Below are 14,028 nucleotides of genomic sequence, written 5' to 3' on the forward strand. Positions count from 1 at the left end.
CAGCATTGATTATAATCCTAGATTGACCTGGTTTTAAAATGTTGGCTTTTCTGGCTGAACTCTGCCTTGACCCTGGCTCTGTTTCTCCCAAGGTTGAGGTTTGGAACATATCTCTGATCAGCCATCTATCTCAGCTTACCTGTTCCTCTTCTACATTCTTTTTTTTTTTTTCTTTTATCAACTCTAATAACTTTTCACTAAACACTTGAGGCCATTTGACCAGGCCAAGGGGTGGAACAACCTCAACTAATTCATTTTCCATGGGGAGGATTTCCTGTTGTGCACTCTGACACAGCTGATTGGTACCATTTCAGCACACTGAAGGGAAAATGGCATTCTTGATTGTATTAAGACATTTCTTTTTGGAGAAATGTAGCTATTGAAGTTATTTGGGTAGCTTGAATTCATAGGTACATTTTTATCAAGATATTTTTCCTCCATGTTTTTGCATATGGAGCTATGTGCAATGTGGGCCTAGGAGTACACAGTGTGGTAGTATCACAGAACTTCACATGTCCTGTGGTGGGACCCCACATCCACCACAGCTACTGCTATGACTTATTATCCTCAGAGGTTGCTGCTCCTGTTAGCAGTATCAGACTGGAAGTCCACACTAGTCAAATTGCTATACCAAGTCAGCACAAAAAATCATTTACTACTGAAAAAAAAAAAAGATTGTGTTTTTGCCAAGGAGATACAGAACAATACTGAATTCTTTCTCTCTCTCTCAATTTAGTAAACTTGTTCTTACATTTTTCAGAGTGTCTGAGAAGAAGGATCTTGTTATGTTCCATCAGAATCAAAATGTTACATCTGCAAACCCAATTTTTCTTTGCTTTGGGCGGGCAGGTACCAAGAGGGATCAACACTGGGCTTTGAGATGAGGCATGCTGTTTAATTTAGGTACATGGGATTTACCGAGTCTTTCTTTCTGATTTCATTATTTTATCTTTTTCCTTTATGTTTTTCTCTTTAGCTGAAAGAGCAAAGCAAGACTTCCATCAACTCAGCTTCTCATTCCCTATCTCAGTCTATAATTTACAATGACTCATGGATGGACAGAGGAAGGTGTCCCCCTTCTCTTTCCACAGCCATCCTCGGCAGTGTCTTGCCTTAAGGCCAGCCTCCCTTGAAGTAATTATAAGTCTATTCTCATAGTACCAGATGAGCAGTGTGGGAAAATACTACATTAAACAAAATTCTATGTGAGAATGTTCAAACTAGACATTCGACACTAAGGCTGTTTTCTGTCCATTTAGCCTATGTGTGATTCACCTACTGAAAAATGTTGGAGTGAGGGGTCTGTACATAGATGTCAGTGTCTGATATCATTTTTCCTTTGGTCAGAATTGCCTGGACAACAAGGGCATGGAGCCTGTCATCTCTGTCATGCTGCAGATCCTGAGGCAATGCTACCCAGTGAGTCCACTTCCTTTGGTCACACCCAGCAGTGCCTATGCCTTCTCAGTCCCTGGGAGCTTCACCCCTGAGCCTCCATGTGGTCTATCTGAAGGTAAAATGCCCAGATAGCTATGAGCTTATAGATAAGCTTTGCATTTTAGCAATATGGCAGGGGAATGTGGATGGAAGTAGAATTAGCTGTTTTGCAGGTCAACCATGGTTGTTCAGTAAGCTAATTATAGGTATACACAGAAAAAGCAGTTTTTTTTTCTTTTAGACAAACACCCAGATCTGTTATTTTGCTCTTAATTATTAACTGTTGCCACTTTGCTTGGTAGCTATTGAGAGCCTCTACTATCTCCTTAAATAATTAAAAATAATCTATTCACAATTCTGTGATGGAGTTCTTTCTAATGTACTGACTGTTAGTGGAATTAATTTTCCTGAAGGATTAAACTGAACGAAATGTCTTGCTATTAACAACCCCATGCTACTCATAATGGAATATTTACCAGTGTGATTTTTTTAATCTCCAGAAAGATCTTAACTGTCAAAAGAATTTAGTGCTTTTCAACCCCGGTCTTCCTAGTATGGAACAGATTTTGCTCAGGTGTAATTTTGCCACAATGACATTAGATGTTTTTTTTAAATAAGTTCCTGTATTTAAAAATTAGAGACTGAAAGCTATATTTGTGTTGTAACAAATTTTGTATGCATGTGATTACTAAACTTTGGCATTGACAGTTACACAAATATCCATAATCGAGTGGGAGAAAAACCAGAGTGGTATAGGTATGTCATTTTATTCTGTTTGTGTCTTGCATTTGATGTGGGACCACAGTTTAGACTTAATGATCTCGTGTTTACACGCCTGCATGCACACTCTGCATGCACACCCTTTATACATACAGATAAGATTTAGAGTGCACTGGGATACTGTGCACTTTAAACAGTGGGTCCCTTATTGGTGTGAAGATGCACCAACCACTGTGATGAGTCTAAGAAAACAGAAATGCCTCATTCATTTCACCACTTTTCTTTTCCACATGCAGAAGATTTTGAAGATGATGGTGATGAAGAGGTGGACAAAGACTTGGATTCTGAGGATGTGAAAGAGGAAGTAGGTAGACAAGCTCTGGCTTGTAATGATCTCCACATTCACATCATGCAAAGAAAAATATCATGTCCCATGTTTGCCAATCCAGTGTAAATTTTAAGGACTTACTTTAGTGCTACCACTATGGTGATTGATGCTCAAAAAAGGACAACTACTCTTATTGATTTCCCAGTTATCATTTTCATCTTGATGAGTCTAGTATACTGTTTCATTGTGAAATTGGAGCTATTGATTGTTAAAATGTTATTATTCTATTAGCGTGATCCTTGCATAGACACTTAATGCTTATGGTTGGTTTATTTAACAAGTGCCCATGAGACCATGCAAAGATTTTGCAGGACACTTTCTACTCATTCACACCTATCTTCATAAAGCACTCTTCTTATCTGCCAATTCTTCACAGAGCTAGTGCATTGTCCAAACCCACTTATATTTGTGGGAATTGCTCTCCTTTGAGTTGCAAAGTGTACAACCTGGCCCACAAGAGAGTCATGCTCCTGGGCCCCTATCTGACAGTGGCCTCTGTTACAGAACAGAAGTTAGCAAACTTTCTATAAAAAGTCAGATAGTAGTTATTTTAGGTATACTATACCGTACAGCCTTTGTCACAACTGCTCAAATTGCCATTGTAGCATAAAAGTAGGCACTAAGAATACATGAATGAGTGGGTATGGCTGTGTTCCAATAAAACAGACAGAAGGACGTACTTTGCTGACTGCTTTTCTACAACAGGCATTCTAAACCTTGGCACTTTGGCATTTTGAGTGAATAGTTTCTGTTTGTGGGGGCTATCCAGTATATTGCAGGGTGTTTAGCCGCATCCCTGACCTCTGAACAATGCTAGCATCTATCCCTTTGCTCCTCATTCGTGAACTGAATTTCCCTTAGTTGAGAACCTTTGCCTTTGGGCAATTACTTATCTGTGCATTATAATTCTCTCTTCATTCTTGATGATGCACATGGATTTGAACAAGTTTTTTCAAGTTCCTTAGTTTTGTCATCTGCAGAATAACACATAGGAGTAAATGCTACCATCCCTAGGGATAAAACTCCAAATTAGAAAACTATTTCTGTCTATCTTCCTTCCCTCCTTCCTTCATTTATTTCTTCATCCATTGGTCGGTTTGCTCATTGTTCCTTCTTTCCTCCCTCTGTTTCTCCTTCCCTTTCCTCCTATCTAGAAAGAATCTTTTGAGTTCTCTATCATGATAATCACTCACCTTGCTGAAGGTAGTGGCAGACATTTAGTGACTATCTCTTAGCCACATCTCTGGGCTTAGACTGCTATTGACAGTCTGGTGTTCTCAGGGTTTTGTTGATAAATAGAATCATTTCTGAAGTCATCAGTGGCAAATTGGTTCTTTGCTGTGGGTTGGCGGCGCAGGCCTGTGGAGTACGTGCTGAATTATTTGAATAATACTGCACCGCGGCAGTCATTCATCAATGCCACTTTCCCCTCCCCTCTTGCTTGCTCTTTGATAACTGGATGTCTGATGCAGTGTCAGTTGCCTCTTGTATCTGATGCAGAGTGACAGGGTGCATGACTTCACCCAGCATGGGAAGGAGGAGTTTCAAATACTCTCCCCAGTCTGCACAGGGTGCTGGAGTAGGGTCGAGAGGAACCTAAACAAATGTACAAACCTGGATGGGAAAAGTGTACAAGACAAATGAGTGAGGGACTAAAAACTATTCATCAAAACCCCTCAAGCCAAGGAGAGGATCAGAAGTCAGTATGAGCATGAATTGTAGAGAAATGGGGTAGTATCAGAACCAGGGCTCCACTGGGGGATGGCAGGAACAGGGGAACTGGTACTCCAGCAAGCTGGTCCTTCCTTGGTGAACTTGGCAGATTTGCTGCCAGAGATGTGGATGAAAAGCCAGGTATATATAGATTTTGGTTCTCAGAACTGATCCAGGCCTTTAACCTGTGGCTTTTTCATTTAAAAATTGCAGTTAATAATTTGTACCACACTTTCAGCGGGCATGATTAAAAGGAACTTTTATCTGCAAAGTTTTCTTGAGAGTTGAATATTGGGTTCTGTGATTTGATTGAAAACTGTCAAGGTCAACATGAGACAAGAGAAACTCACAATAAACAGAGAAGAGAAGTTGGTTATATGTTGTTCTCTCCCCCCCCCCGCCCATCTCCCCCTATACACCCAAACATCAGATTTGAGCAAACTAAGGTCGAGAGGGATATTCAAAGTGAATTCAGGCATTTGTTTCCTTCCACTCTTCCTTTCCTTCCTCTTTTCCTTCTTTTTAAGTTTTCTTCTCTCTTTCAGGTACTTTTTTGGGCATGTCCCCTATAGAGCATGTGAGGTTCTTGGGGATGTAATGTGATACAAAAACAAATGAAACATAGTTTTTATCTTCCAAGATTTCTTAGTCTAGTGAACTTGGGGATTTTGGGTATTAAAGTTTAAGTCAGGAACGTCAAACTTGAACTCAAGTGTGTGGCAGACAATATCCAAAACAATATCCAAGAATTCCAGTGTAAGAGGCAAGGGCCAGAAGCATTATCTGGATTGCAAGGTGTCAGAATCCTAGATGGTGAAGGGCATCTGGGTTGACTTGAGGACGTAGAAACAGGTCCATCTTGAGGTAAGTATTAATGGTACTTAGAAAGCACATAGGAAGAGGTGATAACTCGGCTGAGTGACAGGAGAAAATAAGCTCCAGACCTTTATAGACCAGAAACTGTCTCTGTCTCTATGTCTACTGTGCTATTATGCCAAGAAAGCACCCATTGACTATTCATGAATGAATAGTTGTGACTTTATTTCAATAATTTTTTTTAACAAAACAACCTGTGGGCCACATTTTAGTAATTCCTACGCAAAGACTCAGTGGGTCCCCTGGCCACATGTGGGATGAACTGACTGCAGCATGGGTTACATGACACTGCTCCCTCCAGACACACCATTGGAGCCTAACTCACTGATGGGGACACTCTTCCCAGTGTCTGGCTGGGTGGGGTTTTCAATAGGGCCACCCCAGGCCATGGCTGGAGGAAAACAGGAAGTTATAAATGAAGCTGAACAGGTCAAGAGTGGTGGCTATGGAGTTTGGACCAGGTATATGTACACTGAACCTGAAATATGAAGCTGAACAGATGAGCATGAAATTTAGCATCAAATAAACTATAGTCATGTATAGTTTATTTAAAATTTGGAGGAAAATTACATAAGATGGATTGAATATTGAGTTTTACTTTTTTTCTCCTGGATTAGGAGTATAAGCATATATTTCCCACATTTATGTGATTTAGGTCTTTTTAGTCAGGACTGCCAGTTTGTTCCTTAACTAACTAAGTACTCATCGAAAACACGTGGTAGATTTTTAACCCTTGTTTTATTAAGGGAACTTGATCTAAGATATGGAAAGATAGATTGCCTGGACTGTTTGATTCTGGGTGTCTTTTCTCTGTAAGACTACAACCCTTAAAAAACACACAAGTGTTCAGAAAAGAATCACCTTCATCATGAAACTAACCAAAATGATAATGTAGAAGAAAGACTAAATTGATTCAGAGTATTCTACCCAATGAAGAAAATACTGGTGGTATTTTGTACACTTTTAAATGTACAGATAGCTAAAGGTGTAGTAGGAGAATGAAACTGTTCCCCAGGACCTGCAAGGATTGATAAAATTTCTCTGTTGCCTCTTTTTCCATCTTATCCTCTACAGTCTTCCTCTTATGTTCTCTGCTTCAACTATCTTTCTTTTGTGAGCAAATTCAGACTCTTCCTTCTTCTAGTTATTCCTTTTTTTGCATAGTTGACGTTTTGTCATTTAGGTCATGGATATATTCATATGATAGTTTTTGTGAGACCTCAGATAACTCAGTTCAAATAGTTTTCCATAACCCAGACTCAGTCACAATTAGATCATTCTCTTTCATCATTTCCAGGACATTTTCTGTTGTTGGTAATGATCTCATTCATTTGTTTACTTTATTATTTACTGTCTTCTCTCTCTTACTATAAGGCAAATTCCACAGGAGCATGGACCTTTGTTTCTTCTCTCATTGACTCTTTCACTCCAGAAAGCCATTGACTCTCATTGATTCTTCAGAACCTAGAAGAGTCCTTGCTCATAGCAGGTGCTCATTAATGTTTGGGATAGAGTGAAGGGCCCACCTAAACAGAGGTAGAGAGACCAACAGGGATAATAATCACAAAGATGTAAATCACAGTGGTAAATGAGATGAATATTTTCTTGCTTTATTGTTTACATAGTTTACCTCATTTTATAGAAATTATTATTTATGAAGAGGACTCAAATACTGACACAAATTCTGAGAAAAGTTGTTTATTTTCTTCTTTTCTAGTGTAAAAATGCAATGTATGTATGTTTAATTATCCACTGGATAAGCTAATGTTACAACCTGAGGCCAAGAAACCATGTCCTAACACTTGGAAGAAGAACATTGCATCTTGTCTTGTTGCCTTTCAGGGTGGATGTCATGACTGTAACCTGTTCTTTAAATATCCCTCTGTAGTATGATGACTTGGAAACTGATGTGGACAAGCTGAGTTCCAAACCTGGACTTGACCGACCTGAAGAGGAACTCATGCAATATGAGGCAATGTGTCTGGAGCTCTCCTATAGCTTTGAGGTAGGACACAGACTGTGGTTTCTGCTCCTTTGTGATGCATGGAGAGTTCTTTGCTGAACCTGGGAGGCCAAGCCAAACAGAGTGTCCAGATGTAAAGCATTGCTTATCATGAGCCATTTGCTTCTGGGCTCCTTCTGAGAGAATAGCAGAAGGGTAAGCAAAAATTTGAAAATGGTGGCCAAGGCAGGATGCATGGCCAGTTTCTACAGTCTGACATCCTACACCTGGGATGGCAGTAGAGTGAAAGTACAGAGTATGACCCATTGGTTAGTGGGCAAGGTATCCTGGCCCCATTCACTAAAATAGCAAGTGAACATCCTTGATGACTTAATTGTTCTCTTGCTAAAAAGATGGACTTCTAATGGTGGCCATCCTGATTCCAGACTGGCTTTGTTAATAGAAGCAAATAAGGAAACTTACACCTGGTGATGTCACTCCAGTGCCTAGTTGCTGCCATTGATGTTGCTGCTATCAAGATTTTAAACCTGCTTTTTGATCTCTGTTTTTTTTTATAGTTCTTAATAAATAGTGCGTTTGGCCACATCAAAGGGCATAGCTAGTTGCATATAGAAAGGAGTTAACATGTTCTGTTTCACTCCAGAAAGCCAAAGACTATTGGTGGTGAAAGTTGCAATGAAACAAACTTCAATTCAGTGTAAGGAAGACTTTATTTTAATAATCAGTCCTAAAAAAGTGCATTACCTTTGGGGCACTATGAAAGGCTTCACTCTGGGTTTCAGTGAGGCCCTATAAACTAAGTTGTTCAACTAGGGTGAAATTTAGTGGGAATTTTGAGAAGACATACATACATTCATGTACCATATAGAATTGTACTAGATCCACCATAATCCCTTCCCAAACATGAGTTTGTATGATTCTACCTTTTTTTTTTTTTACTCTTGAATGTTAATCTTCCCTTGGCTGATGCTAGAAAAAGCTTCCCAATTCACAGGATTTATGCTTAGCTCTGTGCCCAGAGAGTGAGGATAGGGATCAAAGTGTATTCTCTACTTGCAAAGAAACACTGACATATTCTTTTCCACTCTAAACCCCAAGGAACTAGAGTCCAAATTTGGAGATGATGCAAACTTTGAAGACTCTCAGGACACCAATCACCACCACATTCCCACTGCTGCCTCCCCAAAGCAGCACTGCTTGAAGAAGGACCAAACCTCCTGGGGGCAAGAAAAAGAAGACACAGTTCAGACTTCTCTCCTGAGCATGGTGAAGATGGGAAGGTCCTCCAAGAAAAGACCCATAAAGAACATATACCATGATGTGCAATCCAATGGTCTTGGCATAGATTCTCTTGGAAATGATATCCCTGACATTCAGACTTCCCCAAAAGAGGATGGTTGGGACATAGAAGCTATTTCTTGCCCAAGGATGAGTGCCTCTTTTTCCAATTCCACGAGTCCTAGAGAAGCTGGTGAAGCAATAGATAAGCTTCTGCACCTACATCCCAAGCATATCCCTTTCCATGATCCCTGTCTTTATATGGCCAAAGCCAGAAGAACCAGATTTGTGGTGGACTTCAAGATGGTGGCGTTTCCTGATCTCTGGGGACACTGTCCACCTCCCTCTGCCCAGTCCATGTTGGAACGCAAATGTGGAGTCCAGAGGTAATGAATGGTGCTACTGACTTGGGATCTGTATTTTTCTTCAATATTTCTACAGGTGGAATCATTGGTACAGATAGTTCTGCTATAGAAAAGTAAGCATTAGTCAAGAACAGTTTGAAGCCCTTTGGGAAACTTTTACCACCATAAATGCTTGTTTCCCTACTAGGGCATTCCAGAGTCAAGGATGGAGAAGTGGTAGGCTTGTGTTTCCTGACAAAAAAATTCCTTGGATGATTCTAATACAGCCCCTTGCCCCATACTCATTGTAAACCACAAAACAGGGGAAGGTCATCTAGTTTCTCCAAATACTGGAATATTTTCTAAAAAGAATGTTTAAATGTTTATATATTTATTGAATAGTAGGGAAAAAACCCTGATTATTGGGAGTGCCTTGCTTGTTTACTGCACATTGGCATCTGACTTCTTGCTAATAGAAAGGTGGTATATTGTCATCCCATGGCCCCAATGTTACAGACCCTGGCTTGGTTTGGAGAATGAGTTTGCTGCATCATTGAGGAGGGAATGGGACAGAAAACCCATATCCTTCAGGGCAGAACAATGAGTGATAGATTATTCCCAGAATGTAGGAGAGCTAGGTCTTTGGATCAGCATAGTGAGATTAAAATGAAAACCATTAAAAATGAGGACAAATATTTTTCTTGAAAAAAAAAAAAAAGAATGTGTATCTACTAAGCCAAAGTATACAGACCAGAAAGTTTTATTTCCAGCAAATGGTTCTCTTGATGGTTGGTTCCCACATGGATTCTTGATTGAATTCTCTGACCTCATCCCTAGGACATTATCTGCCATGCTCAACTTCCTGAGAAACTCATGTCAGAGGCTGTTTTGCACAATATTATCCCTGCATAGATCTTCCCTCTCAGTCCAGCCTTTATTTCCAGTCCTTCCTCACTCTTTGTTCATTCCACCTCAATGAACTGGATTGGAAATGTAAGAAAGGAACTTGAAGTCCTTCTGAGCTTCTTTCCTTTCTCTTACTTAAATTTTCCCGATATTATTTCTCTGACAGGAGACTGACCTCAGCCTGCTGGAGCACACAGAGCCCAATGAATTTACATGGCATAAAAATACAGAAGCCATCGGAGTTTTACAAACCTTGATCATGAAAATAGTCAATATGCCTAATGTTGCCCTCAAAACGGCCTCAATGCAAAGGAATCCCTTATGTATAGAGTCAGAAAAGTTAAAGTACACTAGCCCAAATGCTCTTCACAAAACTCTCAAAACAAGAATCCTCTCACTGAAATCTAACATCTTTGTTATTTCTAGTCCTACGGTTTGTTATAGAATAATTCAAACTATACTGCTCATAGTTTTAATTTTTAATAAAGAAGAGAAGAAGGTATGGCAGTTTTGTTTGTATCCTTTGAGGCCAAGATTAGGGCATCATTAAACTTTTATATCTCTCTAATGACCCCCAGGGCCCTTCCCAGGGGACCTTAGAGAAGCTGGGCAGAGAATGAGGGTCAACACTTAAATGTTTCCAATTTTCCTTTCTAGGATCAAGATATTTGAGGATGTCCGAAGGTTCATCCAGCCAAATGATATTATAAATAAAGTTATCTTTAGTTTAGATGAGCCTTGGTAAGTGGTCTTATATATTTATGGAATAGTAGGTATGTAAAATTCTGTTAAACTGCATGAAGACAGTAGTTTTTCATGTTAATAATCCATTTCTACTCCTGAAAACATCATGGTGACTAATCAGGTTAAATATCTATAAGAGAAACCTTATCTTTAAGAAGGTGTCTAATTGTGTCCAAGAATAACAATAAGAAAGTTCACAGGTTCTCTATTTCATTACAGGCCTTTGCAAGACACAGCTTCCAGTTGCCTAAGGTTCTTCTCCAAGTTTGAGTCAGGAAATCTTCGCAAAGCCATCCAAGTGCGTGAGTAAGTAGGGAAGACCACAGGGGTAGTTCTTGGCAGTCCGGGAGAGTAGGCTGTAATTATCTCTTGACCGTTCTGTGTTCAGTGACCTCACATTGGTGGCTTGAAATCAGCCATGGTGAGAATGTTTACCCCATGAAAACTGGAAAATACTATACATAAAGGTTTTTCCTCTCTGATTCAGTTGTTAAACATTTACCAGCATGCCTCTAGAGATCTCACAGGCTAATGTCATAGCAAAGTGAACTTTTCAGTAGAAGAATAAACATGCCTTAGTCCAGATAGTAGGTCCACATTTGGCTGTGGGAGCACTTTGACTGGGACACTTATCGGGTCCTGTTGACATGGAAAGGTATGAAGTGTTCCCTATTCCTACACCACTCCAAGTCTGTTGATGTGCCACTGCTGTGTACTTAGGTGACAGAAATTATGGACTGTCCATCTTTCATTCAAGCAAATGCTCAGTACGTATGTCTCTGGAAAAAAAACTACTGATGAGCTGTTATTAATAGAAAAGGATTCCATAGATAAGGAAATATAAGGGATAGATAAACTGAAAGGAAGGAAATAATCTTTTTTCATTGGTTGAAGAGATGGTTGTTCTCATGAAATTACCTATCATTCTTTGTTCTATAGAAGGGTGGACCATATTTTCCATATGCCAAAAGGCAAGATATATAATCTGTCTTCTGTGGGTGAGCTTCTGAAAACCACAGTCCAGGCAGTGAATGGTAGAGTGGCTACAGATGTTGTCATGAGAGCACAGGGCACTGCAATCCCTTTCCAACAGGTGCCTTTGAGCAAGTTGCCCAACTAACTCCAAACATTTATTTTCTTTCCTATAAAACGAGGACAATGATAATACCTACCTCATATGTGGTTCATGAGAGTTAAATAATACACATAAATCTCTTAGGATAGTGCCTAGCACATGGTAAGCACTCATTCAGCATAAGCTCTTATTCAGGGATTCATGTTCACTGTGACTAGAACTTGGTGTAGCTAAGACCTGCTTTATATGCACTTAAGGAATTATTTTTGAAGTTGTTCTTTTGGGGATGAGATGAAAGGTGATTTCGTTTTTGGATTTTGCACATGAGTTATTTCCAGCTCAATATCTAAGACAGAGACAAATTGAGCTACTTGGGCTATAAGGGGGAAAGGACAGTCATGTCCAGACTGCTATTCAGTCTACTTCTGTTTCTGATGTCAGCTCAGCTTCTACTTCTTCCTATGGCTCCTATTTTCTTATTCCTTATCTCTAAATTCATGTTCAGAGAATCCCAGAGATAATATCTGATTAGCAGTCTCCTGGTTGGACAGTTTTCAGTCCAGTTTGTTTGTGAGCAGCTGGCTAGGCTCAGGTCTTTCTCTTTACATCTGCTTTTGACCAGACAGTAGTAGACTCTTAAACTCAGTCGTGCCCAAGGTAATGGAGACAAATGACGGAAAACAAACTACTTACTGGAAAAAATTTTTCTGATCACTTTTTAGAGAAAGTACTGTGGGAATAGTACATAATTTAAGGGTTGTGACTTTACAGAATTGTCCTTGTGAGTGCTACTCAGTGAGTTTTGCTTCATGCATTGCCTAATGAGCTAAATTGTTAGAGCATGGTCCTTACAGGTACCGCATGAGGGGTGGGATTTCATCAGTTAGCTCTACTCCGCATTCACATGTCTTATACCAACCTTTTACTTCCACAAAGCTCATGATATAATGTTATTTATTAGGGATACAGAGTGGGAACATATGCATGGGTTAGGGAAAAAATATTTTCCCATTTTAGAACAACAACTCAAAAAGAGTACCAAGAGGATGGGACAATAATATTCCTGAAATGAAATTTCCTGGTAATAATGTTTTAGTCAAAACAGCAAATTCTGTAGTTACAGCTCATAAAATTAATTACCTCTGGAAACACAGCAACTGAGAGGGGACAGACAAGAGATCCTGGAGTACTGGAATTGTCCTATATCTGTATAATTGTCTATATCTGGCAGCACAGGTGCATCCAGATGCAAATAAATCCATTGAGCTATTCATTTAAGATTTGTGTACTTCACTGCATGTAAGTTATATCTCAATTAAAATGAAAAAAATGCCACAAACAACTTCTGTTATGCTCGTCTAATTCATGTTTTTAGCTCTGTGAGGGGATTTGTATCCATTATACTATTTAATCTTTATAAACAAGCACTCTGAGTTTAGACGCTTTCCATTTTCCATATAAGGAAACTGAGACTCAAAATTAATGTCTAACCTCACATAGTCTTGGCATATACAAACCAGATGGTACTGAATTTTCCTTAGAAAATTGCGTTTTCCTAGTTGAACAGAAACTTCACTATATTTTAGTGAAAAGACGTGCTACAGTTCTGTCAGTGATTCTTCTAATAGATTCTGAGATCTATAACCCAGAACTTGAGACACATAGATTCTCATTTACTTTAAAGATGTTCCAAATAACCCTTCAGTCTTGCTTCTGACTCTGTAGGTTTGAGTATGACTTGCTGATCAATGCTGATGTGAACAGCTGCCAGCACCAGCAATGGTTCTATTTCAAGGTGAGCGGTATGAGAGCCAACATCCCTTACCGCTTCAACATCATCAACTGTGAGAAGCCCAACAGCCAGTTTAATTACGGTATGGGCCCTTGGGGATTGGAGGTTTTCTTGATAGTATCATGAACTTCTTCACTTTTTACATTATCAAAAGACCTGTGTGTATTACCAGAGGGTTTGAAGTTGGTCTGACACACTTTGGTTGCCTGTGTGGCAATGGAGTGGCCAACCAATAGCACACTGCTAATCCGGAGGAATTTCTGGGAATCCTCACTCTGACATGGAATGTTAAGAGTGCATGAAACACTCAACTATGCTCTGATTCCCTTTCTCTACCTTGAACATCGTTGATGTTGTTGTTGTTGTTATTATTATTATTATTATTATTTTTGCATGTGGGGGTGGTTGGTGGGGACGAGTTGGTGGGGGTGTGGTAGTGCTAAGGATTGAATCCAGGGCCTCACATGAGCCAGGCGAGAACTCCACCTCTGATTTATATGAGCTACACCCCCAGCACCCGACCTTGTGCTTTTGAGATTGGTGAATGTTCTCATTTACTCCTATCTTCAAAAATCCCACAGGAGCAAATGTGTTAATCTATATGTCACAACATGAGAATATCAAAATGCAAATGGGCAACACAGTTTTACCCTCTCAAGAAAACTCTGGAAAAAAGCTTGAATTCTCTTGAGTACCTGTGGCTTATTTTGCAGGGGACATTCAAGAGACAAGACTAAACAATAACTCTTGCTTATTTCGAATATTTCTAGGAATAGGAAATTCTCGTGTTGG

General features: G+C 39.6%; 1 protein-coding gene across 2 annotated transcripts in view; it reads left to right on the forward strand.

Moving 5' to 3' along the window:
• The window catches only part of Agbl1 (AGBL carboxypeptidase 1), a 719,307-nt gene that overhangs the window by 98,753 nt on the left and 606,526 nt on the right, over positions 1 to 14,028 (forward strand). For both annotated transcript variants that reach the window (XM_046439390.2, XM_058577088.1), the window contains exons 6-12: positions 1,348 to 1,513; positions 2,454 to 2,521; positions 7,023 to 7,139; positions 8,196 to 8,761; positions 10,283 to 10,366; positions 10,589 to 10,675; positions 13,170 to 13,318. In XM_046439390.2, coding sequence (XP_046295346.1) covers positions 1,348 to 1,513; positions 2,454 to 2,521; positions 7,023 to 7,139; positions 8,196 to 8,761; positions 10,283 to 10,366; positions 10,589 to 10,675; positions 13,170 to 13,318 — 1,237 coding nt within the window. The remainder of the gene's footprint in view (positions 1 to 1,347; positions 1,514 to 2,453; positions 2,522 to 7,022; positions 7,140 to 8,195; positions 8,762 to 10,282; positions 10,367 to 10,588; positions 10,676 to 13,169; positions 13,319 to 14,028) is intronic.

This window comes from Marmota monax, unplaced genomic scaffold (genome assembly GCF_021218885.2).
Source record: "Marmota monax isolate L192 unplaced genomic scaffold, Marmota_monax_Labrador192_F-V1.1 WCK01_AAM20220418_F8-fsc00005, whole genome shotgun sequence".
NCBI lineage: Eukaryota > Metazoa > Chordata > Mammalia > Rodentia > Sciuridae > Marmota > Marmota monax.